At 36.7% G+C, this 23,299-nt stretch overlaps 1 protein-coding gene across 16 annotated transcripts in view; it reads right to left on the bottom strand.

Moving 5' to 3' along the window:
* Window positions 1-23,299, bottom strand: part of Emsy (EMSY transcriptional repressor, BRCA2 interacting) — a 79,814-nt gene that overhangs the window by 44,643 nt on the left and 11,872 nt on the right. For 8 of the 16 annotated variants that reach the window (XM_048359485.1, XM_048359499.1, XM_048359487.1 and 5 more), the window contains 4 exons: window positions 20,579-20,754; window positions 18,828-18,980; window positions 15,931-16,190; window positions 8,168-8,444 (listed from right to left, as the gene is read on the bottom strand). In XM_048359485.1, the coding sequence (XP_048215442.1) occupies window positions 8,168-8,444; window positions 15,931-16,190; window positions 18,828-18,980; window positions 20,579-20,754 (866 nt within the window). The remainder of the gene's footprint in view (window positions 1-8,167; window positions 8,445-15,930; window positions 16,191-18,827; window positions 18,981-20,578; window positions 20,755-23,299) is intronic. The other 8 variants (XM_048359490.1, XM_048359496.1, XM_048359500.1 and 5 more) reach the window with 2 other exon arrangements.

Below are 23,299 nucleotides of genomic sequence, written 5' to 3'. Positions count from 1 at the left end.
GGTCCCTGACTCAACACAATGAACTGACTTTTCCTTGAAGAGTTATAATGAAAGAAGCAGTATCAGATAGGATAGCTCTCTATACAAAGTAAACTAGTTAATGTTTTAAAACCTCTTGAATAATAAAGTTTTAAAGTATCACTTTTTAGATTATAGCCTCTAGATTTAAATGTGGCATTGGGCAAAAAGTTATACATTCATCTTTTGAGCTACTTATCATAGCAAATTTTATATATCTCATTGCCAATAATCTATAAATTAAAATCATGTCTTGGGCTGGGAATATGGCCTAGTGGTAGAGCGCTCGCCTCGTATACATGAAGCCCTGGGTTCGATTCCCTAGCACCATATATATAGAAAACGGCCAGAAGTGGCGCTGTGGCTCAAGAGGTAGAGTGCTAGCCTTGAGCAAAAATAAGCCAGGGACAGTGCTCAGGCCCTGAGTCCAAGGCCCAGGACTGGCAAAAAAAAAAAAAAAAAAAAAAAAAAATCATGTCTTGACATTTCTTAACTAGGTCATTATATAATCAGGTAAAACGCTTTAAATGCACAAATGTAATATATGCATAGTTAAAAATGCTGATATTTCTTTCATACAATATCAATATTAACAAGCACACATAGCTAAGGATTTTAGTAACTTTCACTAAAGATGTGTAAGTTTTGTTTTTGTTGTAGTACTGAGAAGATGTATAGGTACAAAAAAATTCTCTCTCAGATTTTTCTTTTAATTGCTATTATAAAGATGATGTAGAGAGGGATTATCATTTCATAAGTCAGATAAAGAATAGCTCTCTTTTTGGACAGTGTCACCCCTTCCTTCAATTTCTCCCAGTTTTTCCCTCCCTTCCCTACCCACAAGTTGTATAGTTCATTTTCAACACAATGTTTACCGAGTACCATTGCTCTATTTATTCACCCTTTGTCTTTCCAGTTCTGTGCCCCTTTTTTACTCCTCCCAAGACAGATAAACAAACAAGACAAAAACTGAAAGAATAAACTCTCGTCTCCATTTCCTGGAATTCATTTCACTTTTATATTAATCAATTTCTAAACAGGGGACCTGTCCATGAGTTAATATTCCTAACACAAATAACCTAGATCTAGAATATAACTGACCATATTAATTTTTAAGTATTCCTGAGTGAAAAGAAATTAAAAGCCTAAGTACTGAAAATGCATTTTTTTATCTTTTCCCACATCCTCATCATGATTAATACAATGCATTACACACACACACAAATAATAATCCGTTCTAATAAAAGTGTCTCTAGAGGATGATAAAGATGGGAGATAAATCTTAAACCATCTGACGGCTTAGGGGTGGGCTTGTTGAATTTTCCCCTGTCCTACAAGTTTCTAACAATTGCTACATGCATCCATTAACACCATTTGGAGAACACTTTGAGAGGAAACAAAAGACGCTGTCAAAATCAAATGGAGGTTACTGACATTACTTATACATTTCTCCAGTCTTCACTCCACCCCTCCCTCAACACAGTACACATGTGTTCTACATTGCTTAGTCATGTTGAAGTAGTTGCTCCAACTCCTTGGACATCAACTCTTCCCTGAAAAAGGACCCTGAAAAAGGAGACTCCCTGGAAGGAGTCTCAATACAGGGAGCCATAAAGTTACAGATGATGCTACATGGCTTTCATCCTCTATTGACTCTCTAGTACTTCTTAGTGTCCTGGACTAGGATTCCGGACCATTTTATTCCGGTATTCAATTAGACTCCACTGTGTCTCCATGTACTACCCCTAATTTTCTGCCAAAACAAGAGGCAGGGACTCTAAAACCCTATTCAACTTAAAAGTAGTTGCAAGATGATAAGACATTTGCCCCACTAAAACCAAGACTGGTTTGTTTACTATCAGGGAGATGTGGGGGAAATTGCCCCCCAACTCAACTCCACCAAGGAGAAATAGTAGACAGGAAAATACTTAGGGCCGGGTGGAATATGGAAGCAAGCCATGCCACAAAATGGGCCAGATGGAATGTAGAAGTAAAGCAAAGTTGGTGAGATGTCCCTATAGGGACCTACTTCAAATCATTCTCTGAGAAAGGGAATAATTAATCAGCAAGACTCATGAAAATAAAACAATTAGCAAAATCTCTAGTAATTCCATGAAAGCCTATCCTCAATCCAGTATCAGCACAGCAGCAACAGTAACACTGTATTTCTTTGCCTAGCTGCCTGCCATTTTTGTTTAATGGCATCCTAATACACCTATGTCTCTTAAAAATTTTTTTAAAAGGAAAATTTAGGGGCTGGGGATATGGCCTAGTGGCAAGAGTGCTTGCCTCGTATACATGAGGCCCTGGGTTCGATTCCCCAGCACCACATATACACAAAATGGCCAGAAGGGGCGCTGTGGCTCAAGTGGCAGAGTTTGCTAGCCTTGAGCAAGAAGAAGCCAGGGACAGTGCTCAGGCCCTGAGTCCAAGCCCCAGGACTGGCCAAAAAAAAAAAAAAGGAAAATTTAACTATACCATGATTGAGAGATGCATTTTAAAACAAAGACACAGATGGATTAAATGTAAAATGAAGAGAAAATGATTATCAAGTAAACACGGGCCATATGAAAGTTGAGAAGCTACATTTAATATTTGAAAAGGCAGATACCAAAACACTGATGTTAACCAGAAATAATGTGGCAAGTTCATAATAGAAAGGGCATCAATCCACCAAGATAATTCGTCAATATAATACATCAATAAAACTATCCCATATATGTTTCTAGCAAAAGAGTTCAAAATACACAAAACAAATAAAGGCAGAATTTAAGCAAGAAATGTGCAAAGTCACAATAATACCAGAAATGTTAATACATCTCTCTCAGTAACTGATACAAGTAGCTAAGAAACAAAAAAAGGAAGGAGGAATGGAAGGAAGAAGGGAAAGGAGGGAGGGAAAAAGTAAAAAAAAGAGGGAGGGGGATTTAAACAAATCTATCAATCAATTTAATTTCTTGAACATTCCTGCGATCAAATGAAGTCAACGGCTATAAAGCAATTTAATAAATAGTCTAATGCTTGAGCTGGGAATGTGGCTTAGTGGTAGAGTGCTTGCCTAACATGCATGAAGCTCTGGGTTTGATTCCTCAGCAACACATAAACAGAAAAAGCCAGAAGTGGCACCGTGGCTCAAGTGGTAGAGTGCTAGCCTTGAGAGGCTTAGGAACAGAGCCCAGGCTCTGAATTCATCCCCAGCATTGGCAAAAATTTTAAAAAGTTGAATGCAGCACATACTTTATTTATTTTTCCAGTCCAGGAGCGTGGACTCAGGGCCTGAGCACTGTCCCTGGCTTCCTTTTGCTCAAGGCTAGCACTCTACCTCTTGAATCACAGCGCCACTTCCAGCTTTTTCTGTTTTCAGGGCTTCATGCATGCTAGGCAAGCATTCTACCGCTAAGCCACAGTCCACATTCCCAGCCTTAGCACAAACTCTTGATTGACAGTCTAAATTCCTTTCTCCTCTGCCCTTCCTCCTTTCTAACAAACTCTGATTGCTCAAGGAGTCACCTTCCTAGGCTCTACCTTCTTAGACCTACAGTTTTTCAAAACACTGGACTAAGCCAGCCCTAGAAGGCAATTCCTAATTGATCTAAGTCAGTCAGTGTCCTCATTACTTTTGCCAAGAACCAGATTAAGCTAGTTGCAGACAACAGAGATGAAGGGAATCTTCTGGGAGGAGTTTTGGAAATGGTTTCCCTAAAAAGCTACAGAAGATCTTTTGGATGTTTGAATAGCTGGATGTACTGCCTGGAGTATATTTATCTAACCCATGATGGGAGTTATCTAAGAAAAAAGGCTGACAACCATATGGGAAAGGATCTTTACCAGCACAGCAACAGACAAAGGCCTAATATCTGTCATCTACAGAGAACTCAAAAAACTAAGCCCCTCCAAGCCCAATAAACCAATCAGGAAATGGGCAAGGGAGCTAAAGAGAGACTTCACAAGAGAAGAGATAAAAATGGCAAAGAAACATATGAGGAAATGTTCAACATCCCTGGTAGTAAAGGAAATGCAAATAAAAACAACCCTGAGATACCACCTCACTCCAGTTAGAATGGCCTATACTCTGAACTCAGGCAACAACAAATGCTGGAGGGGGTGCGGGGAAAGAGGAACCCTTCTCCATTGTTGGTGGGAGTGCAAATTGGTACAACCACTTTGGAGAACAGTATGGAGGTTCTCAAAAAGCTCAATATAGACCTACCCTATGACCCAGCCATACCACTCCTAGGCATCTATCTTGAACAGCAGGTCCCAAGATATCAAAAAGACATTTGTACTTCCATGTTTATCGCGGCACAATTCACAATAGCCAAAATATGGAATCAACCCAGATGCCCCTCCACAGATGAACGGATCCAAAAAATATGGTACCTATACACAACGGAATACTACATCGCGATTAGGAATGGTGAAATATTGTTATTCGCAGGGAAATGGTCAGAACTCAAACAAATAATGTTGAGCGAGACAAGCCTAGAACACATAAAACAGAGGGGCATGATCTCCCTGATATATGACTGTTAACAAAGGGAGACGGAGAAGACAGTAGAGACCAGGTCTGTGAAACCAAAAACTGCTTGTCAAATGGCATTTCCCACAGGATTGGGGCAGTGACCCAACAGTATGTAACTAAAACCAAACAACTACTCAACATATAAAGGTCAAAAATTGACCTCTCAGTGGAATACAATAGCTCAAAAGCTAGGTAGTATGTTCATATAAGACTACTGTCGACATATTGTCTAATGTTGACATTACATTTAAAGCCCTAGGCGAATTTTCTTGGGCGTGGCCACGTGGCTACTGTATATGTTCTTGATACATTGTATATTGTATATATGTCTACCTGACCTAGAGAAGGGATAGAAAAACAGGGCGTAAGATATCACAAGAAATGTACACACTGCCCTACTATGTAACTGTACCCTTTTTGCACAACACCCTGTCCAAAAAATTTGTGTTCAATTAATAAATAAATTAAATTTTAAAAAAAGAAAAAAGGCTGATATGCCAAGGAAATGAAAAACGATGGCTCCATGAGCTTTTACTACATGACTTAAAGAACGTCTGGTTTTATGGAATAACAAACTTTCTTATTGTTAAAACTAGGAACTCAATTTATGCTGTTATTCAAGCAACCATTTATTGAATTTTGCAAATAAATTCAGATGTTAACAATCCAGAGACTCTCTAACAATTAATATATTGAACATTAGGATGCCTTAAAGATACAATGAATATCATTAAAGCAAGCATAGTTCACGTTTGTAGGAATTACAGCTCAGGCTACACTATTAATTTAAAGTAAATATGTGCTATGATTTAGACTTGGTTTGAGTACATCCAAAAGTTCATGGGTTGAAATTTAATCCCTCATGTGAGATACTAAACTTAATCTAATCTGTTTTAATGACTATGGTTTAGAGATGGAGTCTTTAAGAGGTAACTAGAATAAAACAAGGTCATTAAAATGAAGACTCCATGATTGAATAAGATGGAAAGATTTAGAAAAGAAACAAGTATACGCCTGTCTTTTGTTAACTGATTCTCTGAATTACCCTTGGACTCTGCCAACAAGATGGCCTTCACCAGATGCAGGCCTTTCAGAACCATAAACCAAAATAAATCTTTTTTGACAGAAAAAGCCAGAAGTGGATCTGTGGCTCAAGTGGTAGAGTGCTAGCCTTGAGCAAAAGAAGTCAGTGACAATTCCCAAACCCTGAGTTCAAGCCCCAGGACTGGCAAATAAATAAACCAAATAAATCTTTTTTCTCTTTACTTTTTAGTAAAGTCATCCAACCTCAGGTATTTCATTATAGCATTAAAAAATGAATTAATTACAATATGAAATATTTAAAAGATGTAACATGAATCCTACAGAAAGAATGAAGTTTTCAAGAAAAAGGCACCAAAAATCTTTAATAAAAGATAATATTATAAATGTAAGGGTATTATCCATATTTTGTCTTTCAGATACTGAAGAAAAAAATCATGTATAAAACAATATATAGGCTAAAAATCAGTATATTTTAATCCTAGAAAGGATTTTATTTTATGTTGCTTTGTTTTGTAAACTAGGAGAATAAAGGCTTAACATTGGCCAAACACTAGAGAAATATTTCAAGATGTTATAGTCCAGGGTGATAAAATACGGCATGTACCAAACTTACCAAAATATTCCACTCCTCTCATTTGGTAATTATGCTCATGAGTACTGGTTCTAATAAAATAAAGGGCCCTATTAAATTATATAAAATGTTTACTGAGGACTAATATAGAATATTAAAGCCTGCGAATAACCTAATTAGCCAATGTAAGAGAATAACGTTAATAAAAACTGTCCAATAAGATAATTAAGGAAAAAATATTACTGACTTTGAGTAAAGATTAAATTATATGAAATGAAAAGTACTACTGAAACTGTTTATTTCAAAGTTTTAAAAAACTTTAAAATAGCCAGGTGCTGGTAGCTTACTCCTGTAATCCTAGCTACTCAGGAGACTGAGATCTGAGGATTGCAGGTTCAAGGCCAGCCAGTACAGAAAAGTTCCTTATCTCCAATTAACCACTCAAAAGCTGGCAGTGGAGCTGTGTCTCACTCAAGTAGTAGAGAGCTGCTAGCCTTGGACACAAAGATGCTCAAGAACAGCACCCAGGCTCTTAGTTCAAGCCCCACACAGAAAGAAAAAAATAACAACCTTCAAAATAATTTTGGATGCGAAATGAAGACAAGATTGTATTCAAACTGATAGAACTGGGGAATTTTTAAGAAAGGATTTCATGAATCAGGAGAGGAAAACAAATTCCTTAGGGGCCATTCTGAATGAAAGGAGGCAAGCAGTGTTAGTGAATACAATGTTAATTGGAAGCAACATTTTACTTAAGCTGAAGAGTGCTAAAAAAGAAAATGAAAGGTCAACAAAGATTGTCCACACTTTTAGGTACCTCATGAAGCATACAAAGAAAAATGCAGGAAAGTATAAGATAAAAGAAAATTACAGAGACGGGCTACAGAAGTAATCTAATACATAAAATGAAACTGAAATCAACCTAACTAATAATGGAAAACAAGAGAATACTTAACAGATAAGGAAAAAAAAATCACATTACAGCTTCTAGTTTGATAAAGATTCAATCTGAAGAGAAAAAGAAAAATCAAATAAATAGTCATCTAAATATAAATTTTCCATATACACACAAAGGACATTTCACCTATCACATTTGTACTACTAGCAACAGATTTATAACCACATTAGAAATTCCACACGGTGGTGGTGGTGTATGTGTGGGTGTGCTTGTTTATTTCTTTTCCTGCTTTTAAGGGGGAGGGGGAAGAAGGGCACAGAAGGGGGAAGGAATAGAATCACGGTATTTAGTAGACACTATGTGGACAATAAACTATGCAACTTGTAGGCAGGGATGGCAAGAGGAAACCTGAGAAAAGGGAAGGAAGAGGTGAAATGATCCAAAAGAGAATACATGCATTACCTGAATTGTGAAAGAGTAATCCCTCTGCACGATACCTTAATAACAATAAAATTATGTATTTAAAAATTATACCTTATAAACATTAAAGTGCCTAACAGTGTATATATAATAGCCTGTTACCTTCTATCTAGATTACATATTTACAAAGGCAAGGATAAATAAAAAAACTAATTAGAAGGAAAGAAAATTACCAGGGAAGATCAGAACAGGGTATAAAGAGTTACAGATCCAAGAAAATTGAGTAGCACACTAGTTTGACATCCTCAAACTGAAGGAAGGAGAGGAGTAATCAGCGATTAAACAGCATGTTAAATCATCGTTCTGGTAGGAAAACACATGCACAAAGTCTTCTTTAAAATTCCCAGAGACCAGGCAGGCACTGGTAGCTCCTGCCTGAAATCCTGGCTATTTAGGAAGCCACAATCTGGAAGATCATGATTTGAAGCCAGCCAGGACAGAAAAATCTATGAGACTCCATCTCCAAATAACCAGCAAAAAAGATAGGCTGGAGGCATGGCTCAAGTGGTAAAGCACCAGCAATGAATAAATAGGTGGAGCAAGAGCACAAGGTTCTGAGTTCAACCACAGTACTGCACAAAATTTTAAAAAAATTATACATCAACACAGAATTAAATGGTAACTCACCACTCACCTTGTGCTACTGTTGACATGACCACAGATGGCGTGGAGGATACCACAGCTGTTACTGCAACTGTACTAGGAATGGGTGAAGGAGTAGAACTGCTGCCGCCACTGCTGCTACTACTGACCAGAGAGGACTGTGAAGCAGTTATAACAACGGGTGGCTTCTGAGTTGTGGATGCAATGACTGATGTTGGTACAAGCTTGGTGACAGCTGCATAGTTATGGGATTTGGAGAGAATGTTGGGCACGAAGGTTGAACTTGGTGATGTGGTCACTATAATAACCTAAGGAAGGAAAAGTAAGTTATTTTCATGTACATACTATACTACTAATGTATATACTTGTCTATATTAAGAAATAGTTTCTAAAACATGAAGAAAAAACAGAAATATATAATTAGAGCCATATTAGAAGTGTCTTTTACACTAGTAATCATCAATATTACTTAAAACAATAATTTTTACCAATCAAATACTTTTAAAGTCAATATTCAGGTCCTGGAACATTATAAACATTTCAATGTAATGCTTAAAGCATGTAAATTGGCATCATTTTTCTGTAAAGCAATTTGTATACTCATTGACAAATTATTTACTGAGCATCTACTATGTGCCAAACATGGTTCTAGATAGTAGGAATAGAAGAATGAACAAACGAAGTTCATACTTTCATGGAACTTATATTCTAGTAGGAGGAAACAATAAACAAATAAAGCGAATATGTCATATAGAAATAAACAGAAGCAACAATAAAGCAGGGAAAGGTAATAAAGGATAATGGCAATTCTATATTTTTAATATAAAATATTCAGTAACTATCTCTCTGTGATATTTTAGCAGAACCCAGAAGAAGGTAGGGTAAGAACCATGTTGTTACATAGAAGAGCATCCAAAGGCATAAAGAATAGAAAATACAAAGGATTAAGGCAGAAGAGTGATAGAACAGAAGACACTGTATGAAAGGAAATGTACTCATTACCTGACTCATGTAATTGTAATCCCTCTGTATATCACCTTTATAATAACAATAAAGCAAATTAATTTTTTTGAGGAAGAAGCAAATTTGGTACATTCAGGTATTAAGGATCTAATGAATTAAACTGGAATTTATAAGACAGAAGGTAGAAGACAACTGCAAAGAAAAAATGGAAGATTAGAGGGTATAACATCATGTAGTTAATACCACTAATATAATAAAAAATCTTTCTCTCTGGGATCTTCCTCTCAAAAACCTGTAACAGTGATCTAAACATGAGAAAAACATTAGTAATATTGAGGTTTCTTACATAATACTCCTCAAACTGTCAAAGTCATCAAAAACATGGTTGGGGAAACTTTTACAGTAAGAGAACTTTAAAGAAATAAAACAAATAAGTATAATGTGGTACAACCCTAAAATTTAAAAAATACTGAATGTAAAAATGAAGGAAACTTAAATAAACTGTGGGCTTTAGCTAAGGAGATAGGAAAGGCAAATTAATCCAGTATTCTGGATGGATTCTGAAACAGTAAAAAGACGATTAAGCAACAGCCAACGAAATCTGAATTAACATCTGTATATTGATATTATTCACTGATTGACACAATGTCTCATACCAAAAAAAATTAGTAGAGGGAACTCAGTATAAACTACACTAGAATTCTCTGTGTATCTGTCCATTTTTCTGTAAATCTAAAAATTGTTACAAAAAAAGACTTTTTTTTTTCTTTTCTTTTTTGCCAGTCCTGGGCCTTGGACTCAGGGCCTGAGCACTGTCCCGGGCTTCTTTTTGCTCAAGGCTAGCACTCTGCCAACTTGAGCCACAGTGCCACTTCTGGCCTTTTCTATATATGTGGTGCTGAGGAATGGAACCCAGGTCTTCATGTATACAAGGCAAGCACTCTACCACTAGGCCATATTCCCACCCAAGACTAATTTTTTTTAAAGCATAATCTATCTACTTGGTGGAGGTGCAATAGGATAGTGAAGGTAGTAACAGACAAATTAAGAACCTCTTAAAATAAACCCAATAGAGGCGATGATGAGCAAAGTGTTTGTGATAGAAGTAGCTTGAAGTGGATATATTTGGATTATACCTTAAAAATAAAATTAATAGGATTTTCTCCTAGGTTAACATGGAGAAAGAGAGGGCGTACAAGTTTAGCCAGCTGACTAGAAAGATATAGAAGATTGAGGGGTTGGGACTATGGCCTAGGTGCTTGCCTCATATACATGAAGTCCAAGGTTCCATTCCTCAGCACCACATATATCAAAAACGCCATAAGTGGTGCTGTGGCCAAAATTGGCAGAGTGCTAGCTTTGAGCAAAAAGAAGCCAGGGACAGTGCTCAGGCCCTGAGTTCAAGCCCCAGGACTGCCCCCCCTCCAAAAAAAAAAAGAAAGAAAAAAAGATATGGAAGATTTGAGGATTATACATTTCAGACTGAGAGAACATGACTGAGTGGAAGACCTGATGCTGAAGTTAGCTTAGTGCATTTAAAAACAGAAAGAAAGGCAGTGTAGCAAAAACAGAGGATAAGCTGAGGATAAACAGAGGATAAAGCAGAGCGTAGAGAAACCTTGAAAGCCAATGTGAGGAACTCAGATTTTATAAAAAAGAATAATGGCAAACCATGGGAGAATTTTTAAGGAGAAAAACAGTAAAATGTGACTTATGTTTAAAAGATCATTGTAATTGCTATAAAACGAGAGACAAGAATACAGTGGGGCCAGGCAAAAAGATATTGCGATAGGCCAGTCAAGAAATGACAGAGGTTGCTTAGTCTGGGGTACTAGCAACAAAATTAACATGTAATGAGATTCAGCTTTTCCTGAAAAGTAGAGAAAATAAAAGTATTGATGAATGTAAACAACAGAGTCAGGAGAAGAACAGAATAAAGAATTACTCCTAAGCTAATATATATTGGCTTCTTCACTCCTTTCCCTGCACACAAATCCCGTATTAGAGAAGCTATTATTATCCCCATTTACAGTGAAGACACAAAAATAGCTGATATATTGGTACTATTACAGTTCTGTTCCTATGTGAATATGATGTGATAGTGATACCCAAAATAAAACAGTACCTTGTTAATCACTTAAATTATTTGTACCTACCTAAAACAGAAAAAATAGCTTTGGAAAATTCAATTTAAGGGTAACTCTTTTTCATTTTTAAACTGGTCCTAAATAAGGCCTGAAATTAAATCAGTTGGTCAATAATCTATCTGTATCTACATCTCAAAGAAACTTTAAGTATAACATTGTTATGTATTTTCAGTGTTATAAAGAATTAAAACATGTAAGTACGTATCCATTAGTTTAAGGATTTTAATTATTTGATGAATCAAGAAAAATACAAGAATTGGCCAGAAAAACATCTAGAGTTGACCAGCATACTTATATATAAACTTGCTCAATGAACACCAATATGGTAATTAGAAAATGAACAAGAAACTATTCTACCAATGGAGAATAAGCTCTACCTGGTACTAAGACTAGAAGCTTAAGAGTCAAATTTACCTGTGGTCTTGCCATTACCACTTACTAATGGTAGGCTCCTGGGTATGCTAAAACCTCTGGGCTCAAAGTTCCTTCTATAAAATGGAGATAATAATACCTACCTCGCAAAACCATTATAATCATCATCTGATCCTTCCCGAGGCACACAGAAGATAGTTAATATTTGGTATTAGAAAATAGTTAACTTATTTTTTTTTTTAAATTTTGGGCCAGTCCTGGGGCTTGAACTCAGGACCTGGGCACTGTCCCTGAGCTTCTTTTTGCACAAGGCTAGCACTCTACCACTTGAGCCACAGCACCACTTCAGTTTTTTTCTGTTTATGTGGAACTGAGGAATCAAACCCAGGGCTTCATGCATGCTAGGCAAGCACTCTACCTCTAAGCCACATTCTCAGCCCAAAATAGTTAATTTATTAATAACTTATTCCTTCTTAAGAAATATTAAAGTGGTATCCATAAAGGCACTAGAGATCAAATCAGTTTGGACCAGTAACAAAAAATAAACAGATCGATAGGTAGATCAATAGATGTATAGATAGATAGGTAGACAGGTAGGTAGATAGGTAGATAGATGATAGATAGATAATAGTAAGGAAATAGAAGAATATGGATGGAACATAGTTGTTCTTTTAGCTGTAACTAATTATTTTCTCAGATGCCAAATTTTAAAAAGCAGATGAGAAGGAAAAATTACTGATGAAAGAAAAATCAAGCATTTAAGGCAATAAAAATATTATAGTAAGTAGACTTTAAAATTTGAGGTCTATCAGGCTAATGCCACCTAAGTTATGGCCAGCTCAGAAAGGAACTATTAGATTACATGAAATGACATTCACAGCCAGATGTGATAGTATAGACCTGTAATCTCAGCTACTCAGAGAGATCAGAAAGACTATAGTTCAATGCTAGCCAAGGCAAAAAGTCTGTAAAAACTTATCTTACAAATAAGCTGGGCATGGTGATATATGACTGTCACCTCAGTTATTTAGGAGACATAAATATGAAGATCATGATCCAGTCCAGGAATAAACATGAGGTCATGTCTAAAAATTATAGCAACAAGCAGGGCTAGGAATGTGATTCAAGAGGTTGAGCATCTGCCTAGCAAGCATGAAGTCCTGATTTCAAACCTGGGCACCACTGTAAAAAATAGCAAAGAAAAAAAATCCAATATGAAATTCAAGAACTCATCAAAAATAGTTACTTTCAACATAAGATAAGGTCAATTCACTCATATGGCACAGCTCATTATGAATTTTAAATATTGGTTTTCATAAAATACTTGCAAAAGAAAATAACATTTTTTTTCAGTATATACTTATTGCTGTATTTTAAACATGCCATCTCATTTAAACTCTCTCAATAACCTCCTAAGACTGACATTACTTTCATCTCACAGGTGAGGGAAAATATTTAGAAAAGGTCAGATAATATTAAATAAAATGATTTCCAACCCATAACTTTTGAATTATAATAATATTTCCTTGGATCTAGGACTAAATATACATGCACTGGTGGCTGGCACCTGTAGTACTAACTACTCAGAAGGCTAAACTCTTGAGGACTGAGGTTTGAAGCCAGGTGAGCAGAAAAGCTCATGAAACTCTGATCTCCCATTAACTAGCACTAAGCCTGAAGAGGAGGTGTGGCTCAAGTAGTAGAGTACCAGGCTTCAGCGAAAGATCCAGAGGAGAATGCCTGGCCCTGACACACACATACACACAGCAGAGGGGATAGGAAGTGATAGGGGTAGAAATGTGATCAAACTAAATCTTGTAGATGTTCAGTATTATCACAATGAAACTTTCTTGTCCAGGTAATATGTGATACTGAAAAAGACAATCTTCCTTGGAGGGCTAAGGATGTGGCTCAGTGGTTAGGGATTAGCACGCATTCTCTCTCTCTCTCTCTCTCTCTCACACACACACACACACACACACACTTCCTTTATTTTAATATACCATAATCCCTTATCCTCAAATGAAAAACAAAATCTGTTCATTATCACTTCTTTTTTTTTTTTTTTTTTTGCCAGTCCTGGGGCTTGAACTCAGGGCCTGAGCACTGTTCCTGGCTTCCTTTTGCTCAAGTCTAGCACTCTGCCACTTGAGCCACAGCGCCACTTCTGGCCATTTTCTGTATATGTGGTGCTGGGGAATTGAACCCAGGGCCTCATGTATACGAGGCAAGCACTCTTGCCACTAGGCCATATCCCCAGCCCCTCATTATCACTTCTAATGATGAAGAAAATAAGACTGGAAAGCAGACAAGTAGAAATAGTCAACGTATAATGAGGAAATCAGAAATGTGATACAGCAAATACAAGAGGGAAAGCAAAATAACTTGTATTAGCCCCAAAAGACTCAGAAATAGAGTAACAGAAACTTCTGAAATATCTTGCACTAAAGATGGACAAAACTAGAACTTAAGAAAATTATTTCAAAATCTGTTTAGCATTTAGAGCCTACTGTCTGTGACTTTAGCCTAAGTCATCTTAGCTACTCAGGAGGCTGATGTGGAAGGTGGCAGTTCAAGGCCACTCAACAGAAAAGTCCACTAGATTCCATCTTCAAAATTACCAGTAAAAGCCAGGCTAGAAGCATGGCTTAACTGGTGGAGCACCAGTTAAGCAAGCAAGCAAATGCAAGACCCTGAACTCAAACCCTAGTACCACCAAAAAATAAAAAAAGAAGATACACTTAGATCTTTAGCTTTCTTCCTGCATCCTAAACAAAGACTAGGAATTTACTGTCTTACAGAAAGTATTGCATCTGAAGTATCTGATGATACTCAGTATAGCTGATGCAGGCAACTTTTATACTAAAAAAACAGAGTGCAAAGTCAATACAACCAATAGTGAGGACACACAGACTTCTTCTTACATTTACTTTCAAATAGTGGCAGCCAGGTTGATCCTACTGAGAGCAGAGGAATGGATGGAAAATTCTGAGAAATCTGATCAGTCCAAGAAAAATCCTTAAGGATAGTGTCAGATGATGAAGATAGTGTATAGCTAGAAAATCCCCTAAGAAAGTTACCATTTCTCATATCCCATTTATATACACAGAGCTTTCAGCCATCATTTTGCCCATGTCATATATAAGTAGACAGCCAGACCCTTAAGGAAATTCTGAAATGAAAGTGGATAAATAGATAAAATGAACTTACAAGTGAGATAGAGAACATGAAAAACTCATGAATATTATCAGACAAATAAACGTGATGATTCTATGAAGGAGTTAGGTGTTATTTCTAAGAAAGGAAAAGAGAGACAGAGACAGAGAGTAAGGAACAGAAGGAAAAAAACAGGAAGGAAAGAGAGAGACACAGTCAAGAGAACAAGGAAGAGTTACTTAAAATTTAAAGTATGATAGTTGCCGAGCATATTAATACTTGGGAGGCTGACAGAGAATTATGAGTCTAAGACCAGTCAGATTCTAGAAGCCAGAATCCAACGGAACAATTACCTTCAAAGTTCACAAGAAAAAATGATTTCCTACCTAGGACATTGTTAACCTAGCTAACCATTAGGAAAGTGAGAGTGTATAATGTATTTGCAATCTATCACATAAGGTCTTAATTTTTTTTTTTCTTTTCATCCACCCATACAACACCAGGAAGTTACTGGAGAACATTCTCTAGTAAATGACTAAATAAACAAATACAAAGGAAGAATGATATGATGGTAAAGTGAGATCAGAGATATTTAGATGTATAATAAGCCTAGATGATCACAGTCCAAACTCATATGGAAGATTATTCTAATAATATGAAACTCACAAAAATATTGATGACTTGAATATACTCAGGGAAGAGTTTAGGAATGAATTCGTGATAGCAAACAAAAACAATTATTCTTAATTATACTTAAACAATTAAACATTCTTATATCCATCCTTTCTACTAAAAAAATACAAACAACTTTGTTACTTTGATGAAGTAGGAACTGAGCTCCTAAAGAAAAGATTTAAATTTTTTCCTAATTTTAATTTTTCCAAATGGCATTATAATTACCAAATACAGCACAAGCCTAGAACTAGATCTGCTAGCTGTGTCACCCTTGGTGAGTCATTTAGCATCGCTGAGTCTCATCTATAGAGTGCAATAAAGTTTTAAAGTTTTACGTGCAGAATTAAACAAGAGATGTGAACATTCGAGCATAATGCCAAGTGTGCTGTAAGCACTCAGAGCATGTTCCTGGAATCTGAGTCACCTGAGTCTGATAGATGAGAACAACAAGTGGCAGGCAGAGACTTCCTCCACCACCTACCTTCTGTGTGGTTGTGTTTGTTGTCTGGGTTGATGGTTTGGTAAAGGTTATTTTCACAGGAGACATGTGAGGTGGTAAGGAGTTGGCAATGCTCTGCATGATGTTGCTCATCTTGGGACTGCCACTCACAGGCACAGTGATGGTCTTTGAGACTGGGACCACAGCCTTTGGAACTTCCTTTAGGACAACTGGAGAGGAGCTGGAAGAGTTTGTTCGCCTTCGTTTTCTGGGTTTTTCATCTTCATCTGAACAGCTAACACCTGAAGACAATGACAATACTGCTATATTTACACCAAACAATGTATTTTATGTGTGATCAACTTGCGTGTGCTCAAGTCATCTTTGACCTCTCCATTTGCCTTATGTCCAGTCAGCCAATAAATCCTACCAATCCTTCTTCAGCAAAGTTGTCTCTGAATGCATTCTCTCTTTTCTTTAAGCCTATAGCTACTACTCTATTTCAGTTCTTACCCTTCTGTTGTATTTTAGCAACGTCCTCCCAGAAGACATTCATGCTTCCAGTCTTTTTACTTCAATCCTACCCTCCTACTACATCCTACCACAGATTACAAAATTTCACATTTACTCATGCCAACACACCATCAAAAAACCCTCTGGAAGTTCTTATCACCCTATGAGACAAGGCAGGATATCATTACTCATTACGTACTCATTACTCGTTATCATTCAAGGGCCCCCATCTTTTCAAGCACAAAACAATATTCTGTTGTATCGAATGCTGCCATCCCTATCATATTAGCATGCTGAGCTGATCACCCTTCCCCAAAGCCACCTCACCACGTTCTATCTACCTCGGAGTCTCTCTATCACTGTTCTTTAGGAGATACCACCTCCCATCATAGATGTCTTTATCACCCTGCCACCACCTCACTGCAGCTTTATCGCTTCTCTAAGCAAAACTAATCAACATCTCTTTCAATTTTCTTTTTTTTTTTGCCAGTCCTGGGCCTTGGACTCAGGGCCTGAGCACTGTCCCTGGCTTCTTTTTGCTCAAGGCTAGCACTCTGCCACTTGAGCTACAGCACCACTTCTGGCCATTTTCTGTATATGTGGTGCTGGGGAATCAAACCCAGGGCCTCATGTATACAAGGCGAGCACTCGGCCACTGGGCCATATTCCCGGCCCCATCTCCTACAATTTTATAAAGCACTTTGTATATCTTCTATACAACTTGCACGTGGAACATTAGTATTTGTTGGTGCATCTTCCACTGCCAACGAGCTCCCAAAGAAAATAGGACTAAGCCATTGTTCCCCTGACATAGTGCCTTCACATACAAAGGTAAACTATTTGACTTACTATACCCCAGACTAACATCTGTGATTCTGAACATAAAGCAATATATTTCTTGCTACTTAAACCTATGTATTTTATGAAAAAGCTTCTTCATGTTTGAGGTTTATTTTTGGTGTTAAAATCTGGTCAAAAGAAAAGTCTCTAGAAGTATCTTAAAAGACTAACTCAGCTAAATCCACAGGAAACACATTAATTAAGAGTTCCAGGGCTGGGGATATGGCCTAGTGGCAAGAGTGCTTGCCTCGTATACATGAGGCCCTGGGTTCAAGTCCCCAGCACCACATATACAGAAAACGGCCAGAAGTGGCACTGTGGCTCAAGTGGCAGAGTGCTAGCCTTGAGCAAAAAAAAAAAAAAAAGAAGCCAGGGACAGCGCTCAGGCCCTGAGTCCAAGCCCCAGGACTGGCAAAAAAAAAGTTCCAGATTCCTAGCTTTTTCATTTTTCTTTTTTTTTTTTTTTTTTTTTGCCAGTCCTGGGCCTTGGACTCAGGGCCTGAGCATTGTCCCTGACTTCTTTTTGCTCAAGGCTAGCACTCTGCCACTTGAGCCACAGCGACACTTCTGGCCGTTTTCTATATATGTGGTGCTGGGGAATCGAACCCTGGGCTTCATGTATACAAGGCAAGTACTCTTGCCACTAGGCCATATTCCCATCCCATCCCTGGCTTCTTTTTGCTCAAGGCTAGCACCCTACCACTTGAGCCACAGCACCCCTTCTGGCTTTTTCTGTTTATGTGGTGCTGAGGAATCGAACCCAGGGCCACTAAGCCACATTGCCAGCCCTCCTAGCTTTTTCTTCAGGCACTAAAACTTCAGTTACTTTTGTAGACATTGTAAATGAAATAAGAAACGTATGTAGGAACCTACAAAGGAAATCTCTACAGAGTAAACAATATTATACAGTATGTAGTAAGAAAATAAAACTTTTTATGCCTTCAATTAAATGAACTCTGAGCAGAGCGGACGAAGACCTAGAATTGTTCCTATTTACAGCAACCTCAGCCTGAAAAAGTCCTGTAAAAGGTATACAGCAATCAAGCTTGTAACTATACTGAGAAAATTCAAAATCAACATCAACAAAGAAGAACTAAACATCAAATTATTTCATAGGGTAAAATCAAGAAGTTTAAGGCTACAAATAAAAACTTAAGGTCAAGTATAAATATAGAAGAATAGAATGCTTCACCTAATCTAACAGTTGGATGACATTTGAAATAACTCAAGAAAATACTACAAAATTATAGGAGTAAACACTGAATAAATCTCATAGACATATTCCTTCAGTTTCTATTCACATTTCTATTCCATGACAATTGTAACAAGTAGTTAATTGATGGGTATCATTGTTCAAAGGTAGATTCCCCACACAAGACAAAAAAGAAATTATCCAACCCCAGAATTAAAATGCAAGGTATATCTAGTAACATGTGTAGAAAGGAACTCTTTAGAACCTTCATAAACTAATCACTCCTGGTAGGTAGTGGCCTGATAGTTTCCTCTAGGAAAACAAATCTAATCAGAGCCACTATACTGCAGAATTTAGCCAAGATGGCCCTGATAACGCTGAGAGCATCACTTACTTTTGACATACACAGTACTTCCACTTGGCAAGACAACTACATTGGAGGCAGGACTGGCAGGTCTTGGAGACTTAACCGTTGCTATGCTGCCACTTGGAACAGGGGTAGAGGTTGGGGTTGACGTGGTGCTTGTGTAGGAATAGCAAACCACTACTGAAGGAACGATAAAAAAGTTTGCTGTTAACTTTTACCAAAACTGTCCAGGCATACAGAAATATTATTTTTATTGCAGGCCATTTTTAATACTTTCATAAGATCAAAAGTTAAAGGCCAGTACAAGCAAATTAGGTCCATGGATTAAAAGGCATTAATAACCTTTCCTGAAAAATCATTACTGAAGCCAGTTTCCCCTAAGTTTTTAACAACTTGCCTACAGGTTACTTTGCCAAAGAAATCAAGACTAAAATAATACAGAGAAAAATTAAAATCACTTTTCATTCATGACAATAGTTGGACAAGAACACAAACTTGCTTCCTTTTTAATACTAATAGCAGCACCAAGGATGTGATGGTACATAAATCTTCCCTAATCATGGCATGGTCTAATTTGGGTACTACAGGAGAACAAAGTTAAGATTCATAAAAGCCAACTCACTAGTCATTTGCCATCCAAGTGGTGAAATAATAACGCAACAAACAAAATGGCATCAAATTTCAACTTCTTTGTCATTCAATGAAGACACAACACAGCTCAACACCAGTCAAAAAAAGTTCATCGTTACCACTTACTGGGTACATGCTATGCTCAATTCTTTCCATACATTACCACTAATTTTTACACCTCCATATCCTTACCCTAATGCCATCTGTAAACCCAAGAAGACTCGTAAATGCTAAGACTTGCTGAAAATCATAAAGCTAGGAAATAGCAAACCTAAGATTCTAACACTGACTTGCTTGACTTGGAAGTCAAACAATTTTTCATTATAAAACCAGGGTTAGTAGGTGGAAAAGACAAACGAGGAAAGACGCCTCTCCAACAACAAAGAGAACAGAAACCCAATGGAGGCTAAGTTTGCACATTGATAACTGCCTCTCTACACATGTAGCTTCCTTTGGCATAAAACAGACCCTGTCTTGAGCAAAAAGAATGCTTCACTCTATCCACTGTCAATTGCAAGGCAAGAAAACCTAATTCCACAGAATAATCTGACAATGCTTTGTTTTCATACAAAACCAACCTAAGCTACTAGAGTCTGTTGAAATATGCTTCGTAATTTAATATCACTCTTGGTGGCCTCAGAAGAATTCAAGGATTTTTAAAATGTTAATTATTAGATTAAACAATGATAAAAGCAAGTCTTTCCATGTGGTCCAGCACTCTGACCAAAGCAAAACAGAAGGGGTAGCATATACCATCAATTCCAGAAGACAAAAACAGAGGTTTATTTTCTAAAAGCTACCAGTTCACCATGTTTTTCCAGCAGCTAAATGACTTCTGTTGTGTATCCTCTAATGTCATTCATTAAGAACTATTCACCTCTATTCACTTTTAACAAGATAAAGTGATCTCAAAAATTCGTTCCAAAAAAGACTTTTTGCAATTTTTTGATGAACACAATTCACATTTTAAACAAAAGGAAAATTTAATTTTGAATGAGACTAAAAACCTAGCAGTTTCCAATTGCAGAATCAGAGTTGCTCACCATGTTTTATAACCTTTAAACATTGTATAAAAACATGAAAAATAAGATGACTTTTTCCAAAAGTTATCAGAACAGTAATCTCCCACAGAAAAACTTTCTACTCGCCTTCTTTGCTTCCTGTTTCTGCAGGCACTGGCAGGGAGGCATTGTGCTGGATCGCCGCATTGGCCACAGCGTTCGCTGTCACGGTGAAGGCAGTTTGGGGAACTAGCCGGGGCATCAGAGGCACCAAGCGACGACCCTCGATGGACCATTCTGAAGAGCTATTAGGTCCAGACATACTAAACAAAAGAGAAAACACTGCTACAAGGGTTCTCAATGGCTAAAAAAAATGAATCAAACACAGAGGACTTTTTAAGTTACAAAAAATACCCTGAATAAATAGGAGAGATTTTATTTTTTTAAGCAAGCAAGATTAAAATTACAAATAATTAAGAATTTAAGGAATGATACATACTTAGGCTCTTACACATTTTATTCTATAATCTGAATCTTATAATGACTATAATTAAAATGACAAAAAAAATTCCATATTGGCTTTGGTTTCATTAATTTAACTTGTTTCACTAATGAAAGCAATATTTCTACTAACCTTCAGGATATAATTTTGTAATTAAAGAAAATAAAAAGCATTCATAATAGTCAAAATCAGATTTCCCTTAATAATAAAGATGGAATTCACTGAGTCTTTTGCAAAACTACCTAACTGCCTGCATGGCCAGAGGTTCTTAAGGCTTTTAAACAAGGGAAATTGAGGCAGTAAACGAGGGGGGCTAAGTACTAAATGAAAATAAAGTGGTATACATTACAGCATGTATTACTAACAATGTCTTGTTATGTTTTTACACTAGCTTTTATCTTAAAAATAGAACAGATCTGAGGATGCTAAAAGGAATCTGCCACTACCTGATTTTGTTTATTTGTCCCATCTTTTACTCTAAGAGGGCTTGAAGCAATTACGCTCTTTGTAAGCAGACACCACTTGTTTCTCTACTCTAAACTTCTTGAGCAAGTTCTGCTAAGGAATCAAGCAGAGGCTGAAATATCAAAAGGTACTGGTCACTTCTCTTGCCGTGGTTTGATGATAGATTCTAGCTCAGAATTAGTGTAGAAGTTTAAAATTTACCCAGACACTAATCAATCTCTTCACTAACTCAGAAAAAACTTCTATACTTCTATTTGTTACATCATAAATTCTACAACCCAAGCTAGAATTTACAACTCTATATGCACTCATTCTTCAGATTTAGATACATCTACACAAAAGCCCTTGTTTGTGGACAGTGGAATAATGACAATGATGGTGGTGGTAACCATGATAGCCAAATTAAAGATATACTTTATGTCAAGCATTGTTCTAAACATTTTATGTGCCCTAATTTAGTTGTCTCAACAATCCTATAAAGTTGATATTATTATTAACCTCAATTTTATAGATGTGGGAACTGAGTCAAAGAGAAGTTACATAATGTACCTAAGGTTCACACAACTAATAAATGCCTCCATGTATACATCATACTACAAAATATATTTCTCAGATGACAAGTACAAAATGTAAAATTTTTTAATGGGCAGTATGTCTAACTTTTGCCTTTATAACAATGGGGCACTAACACAAACTTTCAATGAATAAAATAAATTACCACTTAGGAAGAATTTTGAAAGTTCAACTCAGAAATGTCTACCAATTCAATTGGGCTACTGTGGAAAACTACTGCACAGTTTAACACAGTCCTATCTAAGACAAGGAGAATAGGAGTTCCTGAGACCCCAATAACTCTCAAAAACTAATTACATTAAGTTCCATATTGAAACTAGTTCAGTAACAATGAATAGTATGAATGCGAAAAACAAGATTATTATAGTAAATTGTTACAGGAAAAAAATTCTAGAAGCTTGCTTCTATTTTGCTATCATCTTACTAGAACATCACTATTTATTAGGATAAACTTGCTTGGTGTGAGTTTATCACACAAATGTCTACACTTACCTGGTACATTGTTTAGTGGCAGAAATTATGGAAGACTAATAATACGGAGCAAATAAATATATGCTACTGAAAAGACAAAACTTGCAGTGCAAAAGACAGAACTGCAACTTTTAGAAAGATCCTATAAATCTTCCAAATTTCCACTCATGCAAACATGCTCAAACTTTTTGTGAGTGAAAATTAAATGTTAGCACTAGATTGAAAGTTCTTATTTGTTTAGCAATGAATATAAATATGCATTAGTTACATAAGTCATATAAACTGAATTTATGAGCTTTAAATATCTTACTGCAGGCTTTCACTAGATCATCTTAATCCAGATGTAAGCATGCCTCTCTAGTTATACTTAATATGGCAAAGAAAAGTATAAACATTTCCCTATTCTGAGAAATCTAAGATAAAACTAATGAAACTATCTTGGCTATCACATCCTTCTGTGTGCAGGGTATTAGTAAAAAATCTTTATCCTCACATCTGAAAGTGTTTGACTGACAGTGAAAGGAGTTAAGAAAGTAGAAATTCCAGTTGCTTTATTTAACTCTAGAGATAATGTTGGGCAAGAGTGGCCTAATTAAAAATATAAAGCTCTAATATGTTCATATGATTCCAATCTAAGTTGCAGTATAAAACTTAGTAAGTGGCCTAATGCCATATGAACGTGTGCATGGCTTCAAGCCATAAGCAAGACTTTCTCTTTGATCCCAGATACCCTACTCCTTTTGTTCCCCTTCCTTTGTGCCCAGTCTTCTCAGATTTCCCATCACCTTTCAACTCCATTTCTCTGGACTAAAGTGCTATTTTGAGTGGAGGAGGAAAGGGAGAGAAAAAAGGGAATG

The sequence above is a fragment of the Perognathus longimembris genome, chromosome 13 (genome assembly GCF_023159225.1).
Source record: "Perognathus longimembris pacificus isolate PPM17 chromosome 13, ASM2315922v1, whole genome shotgun sequence".
In the NCBI taxonomy this organism is placed as follows: Eukaryota; Metazoa; Chordata; class Mammalia; order Rodentia; family Heteromyidae; genus Perognathus; species Perognathus longimembris.
This window is presented reverse-complemented; position numbering and strand designations above follow the sequence as displayed.